We start from the raw sequence: 21,571 nt of genomic DNA, 5'->3' as shown, positions 1-21,571 counted from the left end.
CTTTTAACTGTCTCTCTTAAGGTGCATCTCAGATTGTTTCACTGCAACTTTGTGACAAAACTTTTCAAAATAGTGACATAGTCACATAGGACCATAAGCGGGTCATGGGCCTTTTGTGTCTGGAATGTTGAAAGAAAAGATGGCCCAGCGGCTAGGGTGCTAGCCTGGAACTTTAGAGACCTGCGATCAGTACCTTGCTTGGCCAGAGATTGGACACATCACTTGGCCTCTCAGTGCCTCAGTTTCCAATCTGTAAAATGGGATCATAGCACTGCCCTACCTTGCAGGGAAGTAGTGATGATGAACACACTAAAGCTTATGAGGAGCTCAGATATTACAGGAGTGGGGGTTAAATAGATACACGAGAGATAAATAGATGTTGGTATTGCACCCATAGACTCCTGCCTCAGGATTGTTGTGCAAGGCACTGTACAAGCACAGAGATGGAATTGGGCCTGGCCACAGAGAACTTGCAATCTAAGCCAATATACAAAGGGAGGAGTGGAAGGGCATATTTCTCAGAATATAGAGATTATTATGAAAAAATATATTTTTTCTTTTTTAAAGCGTTTTTATTACATAAATAAATATGAGCTGCAACCAAATGTCACATAATAATGCCATTTCTTGTAGGCATTGAAACAAAAATGTGTTTTGAAGGATTTGGAGGAAAGAGGGTAGTTGTCTGATGGATCTGTTCAGGGAAGACACTTCATGCTATCTGTATTGTGTATATGATAAAATGCTGTGCCAGAAGGAAACAAATACATTGCCGTGGAAAAAGCCACTCGTATCCACACAGAGGGTGAAAAGCATGATCAGACTTGAGGAAGTTTAGAAAAGTTACAAAGTAAGAAAAGGAAAAAGGATATAAAAGGAAAAGGTTCAGATAAAATCAATCCTAGACATAATTCCTTCTAGTCTATTCAGTGACAAAAAAAGGGGAGAAAGTGGAAAAACAAAATTTTGAAATTTCAGTAACGTTTGTTTTTGAAAACTAAAAAAAAATCTCAAAGTGAACAGAAATTTTTGTTTTGTTATGAAATTTCACAAAGTGAAATTGAAACACTTTGATAAAAATGATATTTCCCTGTGAACATTTTACCCTGTTTTTTAATGGGAAAACTTTATATGGGAAAAACTTTAACCAGCGTTATCAATAGTGAGAATTCAAACGGAGAGACAAAGCATTTCATGCGTATGGGTTGTTTCTTAGATAAAAGCCTTTGTCCCTGCCAGAACAAGGGGCTGCTATGATTTGACAAGAGCACTTTGTCTTGTCCATGTGGCCATGCCTGTGTATCACCTCTGAGTCATCCATTTTGGAATCTGTCAAACTTAATCAGCATTTTATCTTGGATTTTCCCTCCCAACAGAGATAGCTTCACTAACTGTGTCACTTCCTGCAATAGGATTCCATCAGAATCCTCTTTGATCCCTGAACCAGGCTTTCCTTCCGTGATAGTTTCCACTTGTGTACTCACTTTTGGGGGCCTCACATGCTCCCTGGTAGCCAGGCAAAGTCTTTGGTCCTAGCTTTAAGCCTACACCCTCTTAAACTGCAGATAGGTGTTCTTCCCCTCCCCCACCCCGCACCCTACCAGCCCATCTACTCTCCCCATTCTCACCTGCGGGTTTGCCTGACAGCTGGAATCCTTAAACATCTGCGATGTCTATTCCAGGTCACAGGGTGAGTTACGTTTTAAAGACTGAGTAAAATATCACTACTTGTATGTTTGCATCTAACATTATAGCAAAGGGCTGATGTGTAAACGTGGTCTATTTTCATGACAATTTTGCAAGGCTGTTGTCAGTGGTTTCTAACCCACAACGAAGGGGTTAGTTTTCCATATTCAGATTCAGATTCCTCCGTGAGCCTCTTGCTACACACCTAATTTTTATTCCCAGCTGTGTATAAATAATTCATCCTCATCAGTACGGAATCAAATTAGAAAAGGTGTCGCTCAGCTCTGAGGGCACTGATTCCACAGCCCCAGCTTTCTCAGGAGTCAAACAATTAGAATAATAATAGTGAGAGATTAAAAGGATCTGATTGGTCCAAGTTCTCATAAAGGGCTTATGTGAAACGTTAAATCCTGATAACTTTTTTAGTGGCCTGGAAAATCACAGGTGGAATCTGCGTTTATGGGAGCCATTGTTTCTTAGATCAAAGAGATAGGATCCAACTACAACAAAAAACAAAACCGTCTATATTTTTGTTCAGCAGGCTACCTTAGCTTTTTATATTTGAAGCCAAGTTAATAATTACAGAATTTCTGATTGCAGATATCAATTCTTAATGTCAGAAATCTCTTTCAGATGAGGGGCGGCCATGCATGGTAGGCCATGCAGTTCCAGCCCATCTAACCCAGTCCATTCTAACGCCATTATTTTTTGTCTGATTAATATATCCTTCCATTGTGAACATTTGCTCCAACATATGAATTACTTTGCCCCTATTGTATCCTGGTAACATTTTTAGACCAAAGGGAGTAGTAAATCATTAGCTCTCCTTCTGTTCCTTCCTGCATGACTGTCTCTGCGTATAACTTTGCAATTTTTCTGTGAGCTGTCTGCACATTTAGTTTGTGGAGGGGAAAGTTCAGCTGAATTGTGGAAGTCCCCTGGCAGCTTCATAGTTAGGGTTCTGTTGAAACTTTATAATAATAATTAAACATGAAAGGCTCATAAGCACTTCTCATAATACACTATAAAAAGTTATGGAGAATAGATATGATGTATCCTTGTCAAATAAATCCTGTCCATGAACACCCCTAGCCCCCACGAAGTGGAGAGAAATATGGAGAAGAAAGTGTCTTGGTTCTATGGTAATAGGTGCACTAGAAAAGTTTGGATAGACGTTATCATTGAACCACTGTTTTCTGTAATTCTGATTATCTTCCTTGAAAGTGTGTGTACTACAGGGTAGTAGCAGATTGCATCTGTTGCGTGTCATTTGCAGATGTTGCTGCAATGAAAAAAGCAAAACAGAAGAAAAGGGGAAGAAAGTATTTGTTTTTCCTCTCTGTCCTAAATCCTGTGAATGTGTGGAAGTGGCTGAGGGAAAGCTGTTTTTATGCCTGAATTTAGTGTATGGATGTTCTTTTAGCTACTTTTAGAAGGGAATGTAATGGAAGTGGAGTTTGTTTTATGCAGGTGTTTCTGACTGGAATGGGCTACAGAATCTTCTACCGATAAGCCACAGATTCCGGTCTGGCTCAGGTCAGTCATGGCCCCAAGTTGCTACCGTCTGGGGGCTGATTGGTGACACGTAAAGGAGCTGGTGGTCTTAGGCATGTGCCTGGTAGACCGTTCTGTGCATCACAAAACCATCAGTCACTTCGAATGGCACTAGTCGGAAGTGTTGTTGATGGTCTCAGCAGGCAGAGAAATCAAGGATTGCGTTGATCAGGGAAACTGAACTACCCTGAGCTATAAAAGCAGTCCCCTTAGAGCAGCAGTTCTCAAACTTCATTGCAGTGTGACCCCCTTCTGACAACAAAAATTATTACACAACTCCAGGAGGGAGGACCGAAGACTGAGCCCACCCGAGCCCTGCCACCCCAGGCGGGTGGGCCAAAGCCCTGGACGGTGGGGCTTGGGCTTCAGACTTGCTGGGCCCAGTAGTTAACACCAGCCTTGGTGACCCCATTAAAATGGGGTCACAACCCACTTTGGGGTCCCAGCTCACAGTCTGAGAACCTCTGCCTTAGAGCATGGCAGCCGAGGTGCGTACACTGGCACTATATTTGCCCTGTAAGTGGCAGCAGTGTTTGAATGGAAAGCAGGCGAGTGGAGAGAACACGGTGGACTGTTATCTGTCTGAAGATTCAGCCTTTCCACTGGGTTCAGGGGAGCTGGAACAGTTCGTATAGTGGGGGTGCTGAGTGCCATTGAACCAAACTGTAAACCTTGTATATGATGGAAACCACTTCAAGCCAGGGTGTGTGGCCATGGGCGGCGGGTATAATAGACCAGAGGAGGCTCTGCCTCCCCTGGTGCTGCCGCAGCCACCGGACCCCTGGTTGCAGGGTTTGGCAGTGAAGTTTTTGCTTTATTATGCCCCATACAAGTTCCGGGGCGGCTGAGTAGCACATACTGCCTCTTCAGCTGCCCCAGAACTTGCATGGGGCATATAAAAAACTGTCTTCTACAGATGCTTTTCCCCTGGGCAGTGGGTGGGTTGGGTCCAGGGAGGGGAGACAGGCATGGCTGCAGCCAGCCCCAGGTTCCTCCGGGTAGGGGAGGCTCGGGGCTTCGGTGGCAGGGGCAGGAGGCTTGGGGCTCGGAGCGGGGGACGCAGGGGGTCTTGTGGCTCTAGCTATGAGGAGGGCATGGGCAGAAGGGACGGAGCTGGAGGCTCCATCCGTCGCCCATGGATGCAGCAGCACCTCTAGTTCCAGCTACTATGCCTGGGTTGACAGTATTTGGCATGAAAGTTCCTCCCTGTACGCTGGTTTAAAGTGAGCTCTCTGCTTTCTGCCAGAGAATTTAAAAAGTGCTGGAAAATGAATAGATAAGATCCTAGCCTTAGAGTCATTTCCTTCTTTGTTTCTCTTGTTCTCACCCCATTTCTTTTCTTCCAGCTCCCAATTTCATCTTCAGGTCATTTTTCTCTTTCTTTTTGTTTTTCTCCCTCTTATCTCTTCCCACCAGCTCCCTTCCCTGGCTTTTACCAACCTTTGTGACACTTCCCGTCTTTACCCTCTTCCTGTATTCTCTCATGACCTCTGACTCCTCCAGTACTCCCCTCCATGCCCTGGCCCTGGTCCCCATCCCTGTACCTCCTGTTTTCTGAAATCTTCCACTTGAGGTGGATGTTGGGCTGGATGCAATGGATATGAAGAGGTTTACAGTACTAGCTTTGCTTTTGAACTTTAATTTTATGGAACAACAGTGTCATCCAGTGGCTTTCTATATTAAGGACAAGTTCAAGTTCCTTTTCTTAAACTAAGGGAAATAATTCCTTTCAGTTTTTCCTATTTCACTTGGGAGTCTGAATTGACGTGGATATTAAGCATGTTCAGTCCTTACTTACATGCTATAGCCTGCTATGTTTATTAATCACAGTACATACATATACTCTCTTGTCTAATGTATACTATGTCTTAGTATCGCATGGTACTGGATTGCATATTTCTTACACTAATTAAACATCAGTTCCTATACAGTTGCACGGAAACAAGGTGGCCATGAAGAGAACACCTGCAGTATACAAGAGAAAGAGATGAAAAGTACTATCTTTTGAAAGCATATACAATTTGGTTATTTGTTGCTGAATAAAAATAGGGCTTGGATTTTCTATGGATTATTGTGATCTTTTGGATACAATTATACTTGAATACAGCTGCATAAAAAGGTTTTGTGCCTAATGTTTGGTTAGTTTTTCAGAGAATTTCAGTCACCTTATCTAAAAAAGACATCACAAATAGAAAACCACTCAACAAAGAGAAATTACCATGACTAGTGGGTTGGGTATTTTTAGAGCAGACAAAAGCGGTAACTTCTATACAAGGAGAGATTTTAAAAGAAGGGATTATGTAGTCTGAAAAGGAGAAATGGATGACGAACTTTAGTAGCGGAATATAAAAATAACAAATTGGGATAATGAAGGCTATTCAGACACTTGTGTTTATGCTCTTGCACAAGAGAGAAACAAGGGGATGTACAAAATTATAAAATATTGTATTGGGGGTATTGCACAGCTCAGGGAACTGCTTGGTTAAAACAAAAACCAGGTATGGAATTAGGATCTCAGTACCCGTCTATTTGAACCTCTAAATCTGAGGATAGGAGTTGGACAATGAATGTTCAAATAAGTGGGTCCAATTCTGGACCATCTGTAGTAATGGGATGCAGAATCTTTCAGTTCTAAGTCACGGGTTTGAGCCTGGCCGAGGGTGGTAGTGACCAAGATTTGCTGCTTGGATAAGTATCCTTCTTGCAGTGCATGGAATGGCAAGTTTGTCTGCAATTTAGCAGAGAGGCCAAAGCTTGAATAGACCTGGAGACTGTCGCTGTTCCATCTTCGTCACAGTTATTGGGGGGAAGAGTATATTGGTGGGGAAACTTGCATTATTGCTGCTCATGCTTTCCTATGCTCAGGCCAGTCTGTGGCTTAAAGAGAGGACTACTGGTTCCTGGGCTGTCATCCTAACATCTTTAAAATGTAAGTAATTTCAGTTTTCTAAATAGAATAATTAATTTTTGTGAAATGGCAGCAAACAATTAAAAGGAAACACTTTTTGATACACAGTGGATAACTAACCTGTGGAACTCAGTGCTGGATGATCTAAGCGAAGTGTGGTTCAATTACAACATAACTTAAGAATGACCATACTGGGTCAGACCAGTGGTCTGTCTAGCTCAGTATGCTGCCTTCTGACAGTGGCTGATTCCTGATGTTTCAGAGGGAATGAACAGAAAAGGGCAATTTGAGTGATCCATTCCCTGTAATCCAGTCCCTGCATCTGTCAGTCAGAGGCTTAGGGACATTCAGTGCATGGGATTGTTTCCCTGACCATCTTGACTAATAGCCATTGATGGACCTAGCCTCCATGAACTTTTTTTTTTTTTTGACCTGGTTCTCCTTTTGGCCTTCACAGCATCCCCATGCAAAGATCTAATCTTGAGTTTAGGATGGGACCTTTTTCTCCCTCAACCTCTCAGTTTCAGGGCTATGCGTCACTAGGGATGGGGGAAGAACATCTTAGCCCTAAATACATGTCTTGTTTAATGTGAATTTTATTAATGGTTCTTTTTATCCCTCGGTTCTCTACGTAGATTATCATAGACTGATTTCACTTATCTTTCTCTTTTTCTAATCTGCTTTTCCCCCCAGTGCTTGCAGCTCTTGATGAGATTTTCTTTACCCAAATACTTATATTTCTGAGCTAGTTTCCCACGTCCTCAGTACACACCATTGGTAATTAATGTGGTGAGGATTCAAATGTAGGTGTATGTTAACTTTGGTTATTTGTTATTTCTGTATCTTTTCAGTTTATCTAGCGTGACTTTCATTTTCCTTCCTCCCCCTACAGTGAAGGCAGCCATTGGAAATGTGTCTGTATTTAATCAAACCTGTGTGAAGTGGAGAAGGAGCACTAGAAAAACCAACTTGAAGGTGGTATATTTGGTAAGCAAGACAGGATGTTTGTGGTTTCTCCATTGCGGGACTGTCCCTTGGTACATTGGCACTTTGGCTGAAAATGGTATTTTCCACACTGCTTTCTGCTGACTTCCTCCCACTTAGTCCCCAGTCTGCGTCATTTCCTCCTTCCAGAAAATGTTCTTTTTGTGCTCATTTGAGTGCGTTGATGAAAGGAGATCAGATGGGCGGAAACTCCACAGGCAGAGAACGAGTGGCTCCAGTGTTAGAGCCCAGGGGGAGGGCCCCTTGAAAGTGTGGCCTTCAAAGTCCGTAATTATTTGATGGGAGTTATGGCAGTAATTATTTGGTGAAGTTACTGAAATGTTTGCAGCAGGAGGACTCCTGCAAAGCAGCAGCAAATCAATTAATATGGCAACAAACATACCATAATGGACACCAACGTAGGGAGTCATTCTCAGTGCTGTGACACACCAGCCCCTGAGGCGTTTGGTAGTGTTCTGGGTATACCTCAGTGCTGTGACACACCAGTCCCTGAGGCGTTTGGTAGTGTTCTGGGTACACCTCAGTGCTGTGACACACCAGTCCCTGAGGTGTTTGGTAGTGTTCTGGGTACACCTCAGTGCTGTGACACACCAGTCCCTGAGGTGTTTGGTAGTGTTCTGGGTACACCTCAGTGCTGTGACACACCAGTCCCTGAGGTGTTTGGTAGTGTTCTGGGTACACCTCAGTGCTGTGACACACCAGTCCCTGAGGTGTTTGGTAGTGTTCTGGGTACACCTCAGTGCTGTGACACACCAGTCCCTGAGGTGTTTGGTAGTGTTCTGGGTATACCTCAGTGCTGTGACACACCAGTCCCTGAGGTGTTTGGTAGTGTTCTGGGTATACCTCAGTGCTGTGACACACCAGTCCCTGAGGTGTTTGGTAGTGTTCTGGGTATACCTCAGTGCTGTGACACACCAGTCCCTGAGGCGTTTGGTAGTGTTCTGGGTACACCTCAGTGCTGTGACACACCAGTCCCTGAGGCGTTTGGTAGTGTTCTGGGTACACCTCAGTGCTGTGACACACCAGTCCCTGAGGCGTTTGGTAGTGTTCTGGGTATACCTCAGTGCTGTGACACACCAGTCCCTGAGGTGTTTGGTAGTGTTCTGGGTATACCTCAGTGCTGTGACACACCAGTCCCTGAGGTGTTTGGTAGTGTTCTGGGTATACCTCAGTGCTGTGACACACCAGTCCCTGAGGTGTTTGGTAGTGTTCTGGGTACACCTCATTGCTGTGACACACCAGTCCCTGAGGTGTTTGGTAGTGTTCTGGGTACACCTCAGTGCTGTGACACACCAGTCCCTGAGGTGTTTGGTAGTGTTCTGGGTACACCTCAGTGCTGTGACACACCATCCCTGAGGTGTTTGGTAGTGTTCTGGGTATACCACGCAAGAGCTGTAGGTGCGCCAAGCACTTCAGGTATTAGCCTTTGGTGGGTTTCAGTAAACACTTGCAGACTGTGTTGTATCACAAAGGATCACTTTATTTTTTGCCTTATATGTGCTTTCCCCTTCTCCCCCCCATAAATAAACAGTGCAGTTACTCCTGGCTTTAAAAGATGACAAATGTAAGACACAACAGGTCCTAGTCAAGCCCCTAAGGGCAGTGCAGTACAGGACCATCAAGGTGGTGCTCCTCAAGCCTAGCCCAGGAAAATTCACCCCAGGTTGCCTCTCTGCCAGAGATAATCATGCACTGGCCTGCAGAGCCCCCCAGCCAGAGTTCAGTCCTTTTATCCAGCTCCTATAATCTTGCTCAGATCCATCCCCACAGGCCACTCCTGGTTATCCACATCCACTGCTACCACTGGTGGCCCCTTACTTACTTCTGAGGCCGGCTGTCAACCTGTCAGTTCCTAAACTGCTTGGCCTTCTCTCCACAGTTAGCTCCAGGCTGTTGCCTCTCGCTTCTGCTCCCAAATAGACTCTGGCTCCCTTTCTTCAGAGTCCTGACGGCTGAATGTTGCCCTGCATGTCAACACAGTATCCGGTAATAGGCCAGTATGTTCATTTCAGTATGAAAATGATAGAGAATATAGCAACGACTTAATTAAAATAGCAGTGAATCTGTTAACAGGGCAGCACAGTGGTTAATGCAAAAGAAAATAAGGAGCAAATTCATTAATATAGTAAAAAAAAGCAATCAATATGCCATGACGAATGTAGGTGCAAATACAGAATTGAATCCATGAGTAGAAATGGGGACTTGTTGATAGAGTAGAGATTTGCATTGCATAGAGTAAGGTGATAGGATGGCGAAAGATGATAAAATGAGAGAATATGCTGGTGGTTGCATGGAGTTACTGAAAACCCACATGCTGACTGCAATACTCGCATTCATAAAATACACAGCAAGGGCTATAGAACTCAAATTTTGAGTTTCTTTTCCTTCAAAAGTTTCACGTACAAGGGCGAAGATGGCATCAGAAGGCATTTTTTCATGAAGCAACGTTTAACTTCACGGCAGAGAAAGAAACTCCAGAGCTGTGTCTAGACCTAAAAGCAGGCAGTAACTACACTGTGAACATCGCTGTATTGGCTCCTGAGCCCTCGAGACCAGTCACTGTAACAATCAATACAGTTGGTAAGTGTCATGCTGTTTGAGTTACTTAGCTGTTAGTGTTAAGGGAAGGCAGCTCACAGTAAATATGCTCATGTGGCTGATTCATTCTGGCTCTAGTCAACTGGGTGAGGGATTGCCAATGTGAAGAGTAATGCATTTACTGGATTCAAAGCTCTAGATGAGGTGGTTGCTGGAGAGAAGCTGCATGAAGGGCCATAATATATTGTCAGACCAAATAGGCCTTGAAAGGAAAGACCATGAGATATGGTCAGGCCAATTAGTTGCTGAAGGGAAGCTGTGTGGGAGGGACCAGGAGATATATGGTCAGCACTTCAGTTTTTCACTGTTTGGCACTCTCTGAGGGGTACAGAAATGCATTGTCTGTAGTGTGTTTTATTGCTTAAATGAAACTTGCCATGTTTTTGTATTGGCAACCGTACGTTCAATGTAAATACGTATGCAGAGGATGATACTACTGGAAAATATTTTCTGGTATAAACATTTGGGGTTTTTTAAATATTTTTAAAAATATGATAAATGCAATTCATTTAAGTGAAAAAAATAACTTAGAATAGCAGGGTGTAGTTTGTTCTCTCTCTGTGTGCTTGGCTGTCCTGTTGTTAATAGTGAGACATAAGTGCATAAAACCAGAGCAAAATATCAGAGTTGAAATCCAGCATACAGGTCTGAGGGGAACATTTAAAGACTACCGAGGCAGTGTGGCCCACTGGAGAGAGCACAGGTTAGGTTCTGTTCCCAGCCCTGCCATTGACCTGCTGTGTGATCGTGTTACTTTGCTTCTTAGTGCCTCGATTTTGCCTCCAGCTCTTCATCTGTCTTGTCTGTTTGGATTGTCATTTCTTCAGTGCCAGAGCGCTCTTGTATTCTGTGTTAGTACTGTGCAGAGCACAGCGGAGCTTCTAACCATTACTGCAAATAATCAATTGTAAATGACAAGAACATCGGGTTAGCTTTTAAATGCAATAAGGAGGAAATTTATCTCGGTGCAGGACAATGTTTTTTGAGAGGCTATGACTTTTCCTTTTCTTCTGTTCTGTAGAAGAGGAAGGATTCCGTAATGTTTCAGTATTTAATGATACCTGTTTGAAATGGAAGAGACATTCTGGAAGAATTGGGGTGAAGGAAACCTACCTAGTGAGTGAGACATGTAATTTTTATTAATAGCTGAAGAGAAAAGTAAGGTTTGGGATTAAAGATTTTAGTAGAAGTTTTAATAATCCTTAAAAAAAAAAAATGCTGTGAAAAAAGTTAGTAATTTGACCTGATTTTTAAACAGCTGTGTGAAGCTCCTGAGTTTTCCTGAAGATCTTATTAAAAGTTTGTTTGGTTTATTTCTGTGATAGTTTCACATACAGGAACAACATGGATACTTGGTGAAATCCTCCCATGGAATGATGATTAACTTCACCACAGAGGAAGCGAACCCAGAGGTGTGCCTGCCTCTACACCTGGGCATAAACTACACTGTGTCTATCACTGAGGCATCTACCAAGCTTGTTTTACAAATCCCCATAATGCTCCCAACAACTGGTAAGTGCTGTTCTCCTGGACATTGTCTCATTGTTTCCTTGTACTCTTCCATCGGTCGGTGTCCCTCTGGTGTTTCTTATACTTCAGTTGTAAACTCTTTGGGGGGCAGAGACCGTCTTTTGTTTTGTTTGTACAGCACCTAGCACAGTGGTGTCCTGGTCCTGGGGCTCTTAGGTGCCATAATCATACAAATAGATTATAATAATAAGAGGAGTAGGTTAAGTTCCTAGTTCAGTGACTGTGCATAATAACAGGCTTACTATGTTTTGAATTCTGACTATTCCAATGAGAGACATTTGAGGTTCGAAGAAGATAAGTAGAGGGACAAATCTATGAAGCAATCAGTCTTACATTGTCACATTAAGGGGGTAAGTTCCTCTCTTGTTGCTCCTTCTTAAAACCCATCAGAGTTACCGGAAGATGTGCAGGGGCATGAAGAGGATATCTGATTGTCTTGTCTAAATTAGGGATAAATACTGTACAGTCTGTATTCAGGCAAAATGCCCATTGACTGCCATGAGAGATTTGCTTGACAAAGTACTGGAAAATTTGTTCTTTTTGATTTGCATTTTCTTTGGGCTATAGAACATCTTTTTACATGATATGCAAAATATCCTGTGAATTTACAGTGCTGTAGAAGCGTGACTGTTAATAACAACGCATCACTAAGTGTATAGCCTTGTGGGAAGAAGGATGAAAAGGATGCTTTATAAAACAAACAAGAATGAATGAATGAACCCAGACCGCAAGCGCTGTTTTAAGTCTAGATATCTCCCCTTCCTAAAGTGATTTCATAAAGGTTGTTTTCTTTAAGGTTTCATAAGCCTCTTTTTCCTTTTTGCAAATGTTCCTGGGAATGCACCATTTCCTAATCCAGTCTTCCTTTTTTATTGCCATATAATTTGTGTTAACCGATGCAGTCCTCATATTGTAGAGCTGCTTCATACACCAATTTAAAGATCTCTAAACCACTCAGTCTTGTGAGATCCAGAAACAGTCACTCTGCAGCTTGAGATCAGGGAGCATCTCTCTAGTGGGTGTCAGTAGTTATAGATCAGACACGTTCTTGCTTTCCAGCTTCTAGAGGACAGTATTGTTACATGTACACCCACATGTTAGTGAAGGGCATTACCCTGAATACAGAGCACAGTATGCAAATTGCATACATACCGCACTAGTAGGAATGCTCAAGGCAGAGCTAGACTGCTTCCCAACGTCTGTTCAGACTGGATTGGCCTCCAATATAAGAAGGATCAAGTCTGTATGGAGAATCCTAAAACAAGATACGCCATGCTTATCTAAACGGTAAATGCCTAGATAGCAGTAGTGTCTTCTTGTGAAATGAATAGACTGTAATGTCCTCTTTCAGGACTTTCCAGCCAATGGAAGTGAAACTATCATACACTAAAAACCAAAACCTAACTGTTTGTTTTTGTTTTCATTATTCATGGCATTCTGTGCCAGGTTGGTACTCAGCGAAATAATCTCTAGAGCTGTACTTGCTCCTTCACTTTGATCTCATATTCATAACTTCAGGAGTCTACAGAGTGGAATTAAAACATCCCTTCTATTTTTGCATGCCCTATTTTATCCCTTGTAAGAGGCACATCACAGAGCACATTAGAGAGAGTGAGATGAATGGTACTTTTAGTTTATTGTAAAGATAACAGCACAAGTTTCCCTTCAGTGTTTATTTTCCTGTGTGCAGAAGAGGAATTGCTCAGCAATGTGTCCATATTTAATGAAACCTGCGTGAAGTGGCAGAGAAAAGTTGCAAGAGCTGGGACAAAGGAAACATACACAGTAAGTGAGACACAATTTCTGTGTATGTCTGAGGGGGAATTTTGGAACCAATCTGGGCAGCTGAACAGCTTTGAAGATTTATTTAGCTGGGTCTACTACAGTGTTGAATGAAGGGTAAATTGTTTTCTCTTTCTTTCCAGTAAGAACCATATAGCACTTTCAGTGAGGCTGGGTGAATGATTGAGGGGAAAAAATACATCCCCGTCATCAGGTTGGGTAAAGGGTTCACCAAACTTTGACTGAGGCCCTAATGCTTGAGCCCACCTCTGTTCAAATATGAAAGGCTACAGGGACATTAACAGCAAATACAGTACTGTTAGATACTGTAGCACTGGGAGAGAGTCATTCGTTATATATTTTGTGTTGCAGAAGTGCCTAGAGGACCCAGTCATGGACCAGGGTCCCATTCTGCTAGGAGCTGTACAAACATATGGCAATAATTTTAATCATTTTAGTAAGTGGGAAGAAATTAAGGCTCTGATTGAGGAAATTGTCCATATTCAGCAGAGCACTTAGACACATGCTTAAATCCCATTGAAGTCTCTGAGGGGCAAAGTGGCTTGTCCAAGGTCACGCAACAAATCTGTGTCAGAGCCAGGAACAGAACCCATGTCTTCTAACTCCCAGTCCCCGGCGCTAAGCACCAGATCATATTTCCTGCCACACGTGGATGTTGGGAACATTTGTTTTGAGCAATGAAGGAATATACTGAAACCTCACATCCAGTTCAGTAGATTCATCTAAAGAACCTGTTTTAGTGTGATGCATTTTATGTGTGAGACTTTTTGAAAGGGCCTGTCTTTGGCTCTAGGTACTTCTGTAATATTTAAATACGCAAAAATAACAATAGAATGGGAAATATAAAGGCATAGAAATGAATTGCCCAACCGGGATAATTTAAACTAATAATCTGATGATGTAAATCCCCACATTCAGGCAATGGCGGTATCCCAGTGAAAAGCCCAGAGAAAAAGTTGACTTTTACAGCATGTTCAGGTGGTTAAAAATTCCCATCTCTAACAGACCAGGGTGGGAACAGGTTCCAAAGTTGGGGACCATTCCTGGAAAATGACCTGCCACTATCCTCCTCTCTTATACACCACAAGAACCATTAGCTTGAGTACATTTATTGCTCACAACTGAGGTGGGGAAGAGGCAGTGTACAAAGTAGTCTTGCCTGAAATTATTAGGGTTTTACAGTTCAAAACCAATTCCTTAAACCTGTACTGAACAGGTAATAGGCAGTGAGTACAAACTAAAGACCGCTGGGATAATGTGCTGCCTGCACTTAACTGAGCAGTTCCATTTTGCACTAAATTCAGCTTCCAAACAGCTTCATTTAGAGCACTTCTTAGCAGTTTAGTCTGGAGGTGATAAAGGCATAGTTAAGTGTAACAGTGTCTATGTTGAGTCTCCATCAGATCACCCTCATCCATGCCCGAATCTCAAACCAACCCTGGCCATTCATTTCACTGCAACAGCCAGGTCAGATGAGATGGAAGCTTGGAGTTCCCTGTTTTTCATCAACTGTTGATGCTTCTGTGGACCAGGGAGAAAAATATGCAAAAGTACAGGAAAATTAACAGCAGATATAGTAACGTTAACATTGGCAGAGAGTGGCTTATTCTGATTTGTATTGTGGTAGTGCCTAGGACAAGTGCTAATTATTTTAATAATCGTTTTAGTAGGTGGGAACAAATTAAGGCTCTGATTGAGCCGACCATCTCTGCTCAGCAAAGCTCATCAGCCCCTTTAAAGCAAGGATAAGTAGGCTGCTGTGACTTTAATGAACCAGCATTCTGAATTTTGGAGCTCCACTGCTAATATAATCATCTTTTTTTAAATCCCACAACAGTTTCATGTATTGGGACGAAGACGGTACCAGAAGGAATTCTCTCGTGAAATGATATTTAACTTCACAACAGGTGAAGAGACTCCAGAGGTGTGTTTAGAGCTGAACTCTGATGCTAACTACATGGTGAACATCACTACAGCATCCTCTAAGGGGACCTCGGCCCTAATTACTATAGCAATTAAGACAGAGGGTAGGTATGACGCTTTGGAACATTTATAACTCATAGAGATAAGTCAGTATGCGAGTCTCATTTCATTTTTTGGAGCCCAGAAGGTGGATCCGAAAACATTTTCTCTTGCTTTCACATACTTTGTACCTCTCAACCTCTTGAGGTCCAAATGTGAGATGCAAATGTTGGATGAAGACTAAAAATTAAAATGAAATGTGAATGGTCCAGGAGCTTAAAATTAAATGAGATTAAATCCATTAACAAAAATCACACTCTTTACAACCTTGTGCTTCTGATATAAATAATTACTATTGATCATACGTGGCGCTTATAAAACACCCTGTAACCAGGGCATCAAAACACTTAACAAATAATGAACAGATCTCCTAACTCCTTGCTTTGTGTTTTAATCACAGTATCATTCCTTCTCACCAAGAGACTGAGACAGGAAAATTTAGCCTGTTGCATTAACACACCTAACTCTTGGAGAACTATTCATGGGGAGGACAGTGTAAACCCAGAAGGCTTTAGTATTTGTAAGCTTCCAAGACTTTCTGCAGATGTGGAGCTCATCTACGTGATACAATAGTCCACACCAGAGGAGAATAAATTATAGCACGCACTAGTGTTCTGCACACTAACTGCCTGTGGACTCTGTTGGTGAGCACTAAGAGTTCCCTATGAACTAGATCAGCGCACACTCAGGAACTTTTTGGTGTGCGCAAACACACAGGCCAGTTAGTGCAGGACATGCTAGTGCACATGAGAATTTATACCTCTCTGTTGTGGACTAATGCACAACATAGACAAGCCCATAAAGAAACATACCTTGTGCCTCCACTTGATCTTTAGAAAAGAGAAAATAAGGTGGAAAGATTTAAACCTGCCAACTGTGTTACAAAGGCCATGTCTACACAGCAATCAAACCCATGGCTGGCCCGGGTCAGCTGACTCAGGGTGGTGAGGGTGGAGGGTCCCAGAGCTTGAGTTCCATCCCAAGCCTGAATTTCCACAGAGCAATTTTTAGGCCTAGTGCCAGTGCCTGAGCCCATGAGCCTGAGTCAGCTGACATGGGCCATGCCACGGGTCTTTTATCCCTGTGTAGATATACCAAAGCTTTCTGGCCATGACCTTGTAGCTCAGAGCTTGGAACTTGTTTGCCATGTCAGCCTCCATCATATGACTATACTGATCAGAGGGCAGAAAAAGAAGTCAGGGTAAAATGTTGAACATTTTTTGTTGTTTTTAGCTGAATTTCACATCTTTCTCTCCCCATCAGCAGTCCTTTTGAAGCTGCTCTGGAGAGAGCTGAAGCCTTTTAAAAATAGCTGTTTGAACATCATGTTTTGTCTTGCTGCTGGAGACAGATGTCAGTGAGGACAGACTTGAGTGTTAGTGTTTAAATTGGTGAAAAAGGGCCTTAATTTCATTAATGAAATAAGATAATCCCCAAAGGAAAGGAGTACAAGGCATCTGTCTTGAAAGGGAAGCGTAGGGCTGGAAGAGACCTTGAGAGGTGATCAAATCCAGCCCCCTGCACTAAGGCAGGACCAAGTAAACCTAGACCGTCCCTAACAGGTGTCTGTCCAACCTGTTCCTAAAAACCTCCGATGACAGGGATTCTACAGCCTCCCTCGGTAACCTATCCAGTGCTTAACTACCCTTATAGTTCAAAAGTTTTTCCTAATATCTAACCTAAGTCTCCCTTGCTGACGAATAAGCCCATTACTTCTTGCCCTACATTCAGTGGACGTGGAGAACAATTGATCACAGTTCTCTTTAGCAGCGTGGTGGAGGGAGGGGCCTCATGTATTTTCCCTCCTGCACATTTTCTCAGGGCTGGGACAGGTGGTTATGCAATGGCTTCTCTCTATCAACAGTTGGGGACACTGTGGAATTAGATTGTTCTTTGTCCCACTCAGCTAACCTGTGTGGTGAAAGATGTAACAGAAGCTTCTGAGGGTGTAGCAGGAATGGCAGAAATGCCTTGTGTGGTACTTGAACATTAATAAATTTGTGTACACCCACACATTGTTGCCATATTTTTAAGCTGCCTGGCTTAAGTAATCAAAAGGGAGATACAGAAGGACCTCAGAGTTATGAACACCAGAGTTACAAACTGACCAGTCAACCACACACCTCATTTGCAACTGCAAGTTCGCAATCAGGCAGCAGCAGAAGAAAAAAAGGAAATATAGTACAGTACTGTGTTAAGCGCAAACTACTAAAAAAAAATGAAGGGAAAGTTTAAAAGAAAATTGACAAGGTAAGGAAACTGTTTCTGTGCTTGTTTCATTTCTATTAAAATGGTTAAAAGCAGCTATTTTCTTCTGCATAATAAAGTTTCAAAGCTGTATTAAGTCAGTGTTCAGCTGTAAACTTTTGAAAGAACCACCATAGCATTTTGTTCAAAGTTATAAACCACCTCTAGTTCCGAGGTGTTCATAACTCTGAGGTTCTACTGTAACTGACATTGTTCCCTTAACTCACATTTTTATGCTTAAGAATTACAACAACGCATCTTTTTTTTCATAGTGTATGTGCTGCAATGACTAAGCATAACTCTATACACTAAGGATACTATATCAGAATTTCTTAGCCCTTGTTTGTCCAAATGGTACCCTCAGAAATCTAAGGTTTTTTGAGTGTGACTGGGAAATAATGAATATTTTAAAATAACCTTACAGATAAGCTGGTACTCCATGTGCTAAGTGTTATTGAGATATTGTTTTGAGGAATGTAACCTATATGAATAGTACTGTTCTTTCAGTGGAAAAGTAGGTCTTAGTTCCTAAACAAAACTGTTGTGCATGTTGTGTTTGGATCATCAGAGCCTGAAACATTTTATGTTTAATATTTTGTTTATTCACTGAAGGAAGAGGCTTTTTTGGAATATAAGTAGTTCGAGGAATCCCTGCCCCCAACCCCACATTTTAGGAAAAATGGGGGTACAGCCAGATTTTCAAAATTGCTTATCACCCATCAGCTCTCACTTAGGCACTTACACAAGTGGCCAGGTTTTCAAGATGTGGGAATACTTGGATATAGCTGGATACTGAGCACTTTTGAAAATATGACCCCACTTGTGGTTGATGAGCAGTCTTGAAAATCTGGCTCATAATGTTTGTCATCTGCATTAGTAGTGCAAAGAGTTGAGATGGGCTGAAAACAAAATTCCCATTTTACTCCAGTACCTACCGAATTGCTCCTCTGGAAAGGTATCTCCAGCAACCAATGCCCTTGTACCACAGCAACAGCCAATTGGCACTTTCAGCTCTGCAGTAACACACGTAGAATTTATCACTGTCAATAGCGATTCCTTTTGGAAATGCCGCAAAAGCCCTGGTGTAATTTGACAAGAAGCCAGGTGCCCATCCTTCCCTCCTACTGGTTCGATGAGAACTGCTTCTATTGTCTGTGTCGTTTTGGCCCATACGTAGCAGGGAGCAGGTTTTGAAACAGAAATATTTGACTTGTGATATATGCTGTTTCCCCAAAGCTGTCGCTTACCACTATTACTTTGATTGTAAAAGGAGAAAGCCAAGTCACCCTTCTAAAACTACACCCTCCCCTAGACCTTAGGCAACTGATGTTTACCTTAATTTGTGGGGAGGCTTTAAAATTCCTTTAATACTACATTCGGGTTTTTTTTAAGCCATAATTTCATTTTAAAATATTATACCCGATTTACAATATTTGGGCACTCTGAAAGGAATGAGGTTCCACTCCCTCCTAACAACGCTGGATCCTCTAAAGTAAAAACAGACTCAGACCGTGTCATTTTAAGCCAGTCGTGATCAATAATGTTACAGGAAGGTTTTAAAAATGTTTTTAGTTATAAGGCTTCCCCCTTTCTCACTCTCTCTGCAGTAAAGGAAGCCTTCAGTAATATGGTGATACTTAACGACACCTGCTTGAAATGGAGGCAAAGCCTAAGGAGAGCTGGTAGGAAGGAAATCTATTCAGTAAGTGATACATATTTTGAATGTTTTATTTTAAAAAAATCAAAATCAAGCAAATATTGGCAAACCAGAGTCTTCATATGTTGTTGCTTTTCGGATCTCCACTCAGGGGCGGCTCCAGGCACCAGCTCTCCAAGCGTATGCCTGGGGCGGCAAGCCGGAGGGGGCGGCCTGCCAGTCGCCGTGAGGGCAGCAGTCAGGCAGCCTTTGGTGGCATGCCTGCGGGAGGTCCACCGGTCCCGCGGTTTCGGCGGCAATTCGGCGGTGGGTACATCGAAGGCGCAGGACTGGCGGACCTCCCGCAGACAAGCCGCCAAATCTGCGTTACCAGCAGACCTCCCGCAGGCATGCTGCCAAAAGCCACCCTGACTGCTGTGCCTGGGGCAGCAAAATACATAGAGCCTCCCCTGTCTCCACTCTTCTTGCATGGCATTGAGTCACAGTTACAGGGGAACTTGGCATGCAGCATCGTAAGAAAACTAAACAGGCCAGTGGATCATGGTTTGAAAAAAACTACACACAACCATGCTTTTTGTTGTTTCTTGCTCACCTCTGTTTTCTGCTTGTTGTTTATTTCTTCCTTTCTGCTGCTCTGTTCGTCTCCAGCCTTCAGCTATTCCTCATTCTTTACACAAACTCAAACAGGCCAATGTGCCTTGCCATGTAGTCTCAATGATCCTCTCAACCTGCTGTGGACCCTCCACTGAGGCTGTCTGTGGTGGGCCCGAGACTGGCTGCTCTTATCTAAAGTTTCCACAGTTAGAGATTATCCAGAGTTTATTGCATCCCTCTAGCTGAGGGACAGCCTGTAAGATTTAAACAGAGCATGCGGTCTATTTTTTTTCTTTCTCAAAAAACTGAGAATAGATAGAACTGTGAAATTGTTTGTTTTGAGTTACTAACATTGTGACTATTTGGCACCAGAGCAGTGGAAAATATGCATGACTACAAGTGTACATAAAAGCCCAGCTGTCTATAACTTGGTCCTGAGAGGGACTGAGCATTCTCATTTCATGTGGATATAGCACACTTGGAGTTTCAGAAAGCCTTTGACAAGGTCCCTAACCAAAGGCTCTTAAGCAAGCTAGACAGGCATGAGATAAGAGGGAAGGTCCTCTCATGGATCAGTAACTGGTTAAAAGACAGGAAACAAAGGGTAGTAATAAATGACCATTTTTCAGAAGAGAGAGAGGTAAATAGCGGTGTCCTCCAGGGGTCTGTACTGGGACCAGTGCTGTACAACATATTCATAAATGATCTGGAAAAAGAGTGAAGTGGCAAAATTTGCTGATGATACAAAATTACTCAAGATAGTAATCCAAAGCAAACTGCGAAGAATTACAAAGGGATCTCGCAAAACTGGGTGACCGGGCAACAAAATCGCAGATGAAATTCGATGTTGATAAATACAAAGTAATGCCAATTGGAAAACATAATCCCAACTACACATCCAAAAAAAGTGTGTTCAAATTGGCTATTACCACTCAGGAAAGAGATCTTGGAATCATTGTGGATAGTTCTCTGAAAAAATCCATTCAATGTGCACCCGCAGTCAAAAAAGCAAACCATTTTAGGAACCATTAGGAACAGGATAGATAATACAACAAAATATCGTAATGTTTCTATATAAATCCATGGTATGCCCACGCCTTGAATACTGCGTGCAGTTCTGATCCCCCCATCTAGACAAGGGTATATTAGAACTGGAAAAGGTACAGAGAAGGGCAGCAAACATGATTAGGGATATGGAACAGCTTCCGTATGAGGAGACATTAAAAAGACTGGGACTTTTCCACTTAGGATATGATGGAGATCTATACAATCTTGACTGGTGTGGAGAAAGTGAATAAGGAAGTGTTATTTACTCCTTCTCATAACACAAGAACCAGGCGTTGCCCAATGAAATTAACAGGCAACAGGTTTAAAACAAACAAAAGGAAGAACTTCTTCACAGAATGCACAAGTCAAGCTGTGGAACTTGTTGCCAGGGGATGTTGTGAAGGCTCAGAGTTCAAAAGAAAATTAGATTAGTTCCTCAAAGATAGGTCAGTCAATGGCTATTAGCCAAGGTCGTCAATGGTGCAATCACATGATCTGAGTGTCCCTAGCCTCTGATTGTCAAAAGCTGGGAGGGGACAATGGGATTCATCACTTGACAATTGCCTGTTCTGTTCATTCACTCTAAAGCTCCTGGCATTGGCCACTGTCAGAAGACAGGATAGTGGGCTAGATGGACCATTGGTCTGACCCAGTAAGGCTGTTCTTATGTTGGCTTCAACACCTTTCAGGATCAAGTGATAACTGCACAGCATGCAAGTGGGTCCACTTTGTAAATGTCCTGTTTCCGCAATGAAGATACATGAGTAGGCTGCTGGTTCCTGTTAGCTGGCAAACTAGCAGTTTTGGGGCTGGGGTTTGTTTACCAAAAAAAAGAAAAGGTGGGGAGGGATGAAGTGCAAGAACTAGCTTTAGTATAGTGCCATTACAGTTTATCCACAAGCATGCTGTGTCTTCATAAA

The 21,571-nt window shown here is 42.6% G+C and overlaps 1 protein-coding gene across 7 annotated transcripts in view; it reads left to right on the top strand.

Annotated features, from left to right (window-relative positions):
- Positions 1 to 21,571, top strand: part of SUSD1 (sushi domain containing 1) — a 90,174-nt gene that overhangs the window by 40,147 nt on the left and 28,456 nt on the right. For 6 of the 7 annotated variants that reach the window (XR_005600331.1, XR_005600330.1, XM_039544279.1 and 3 more), the window contains 7 exons: positions 7,041 to 7,135; positions 9,547 to 9,733; positions 10,773 to 10,867; positions 11,077 to 11,263; positions 12,951 to 13,066; positions 14,922 to 15,111; positions 18,961 to 19,055. Coding sequence is in view for 5 of the 7 variants with exons in the window: in XM_039544279.1 (XP_039400213.1) it covers positions 7,041 to 7,135; positions 9,547 to 9,733; positions 10,773 to 10,867; positions 11,077 to 11,263; positions 12,951 to 13,066; positions 14,922 to 15,111; positions 18,961 to 19,055 (965 nt within the window). In the remaining 2 variants the exon portion in view is untranslated. The remainder of the gene's footprint in view (positions 1 to 7,040; positions 7,136 to 9,546; positions 9,734 to 10,772; positions 10,868 to 11,076; positions 11,264 to 12,950; positions 13,067 to 14,921; positions 15,112 to 18,960; positions 19,056 to 21,571) is intronic. The other variant, XM_039544278.1, reaches the window with a different exon arrangement.

Source organism: Mauremys reevesii, linkage group 6, assembly GCF_016161935.1.
Source record: "Mauremys reevesii isolate NIE-2019 linkage group 6, ASM1616193v1, whole genome shotgun sequence".
In the NCBI taxonomy this organism is placed as follows: domain Eukaryota; kingdom Metazoa; phylum Chordata; order Testudines; family Geoemydidae; genus Mauremys; species Mauremys reevesii.
The sequence above is the reverse complement of the archived record's forward strand: the minus strand, read 5'-3'. Positions and strand labels throughout refer to the sequence as shown.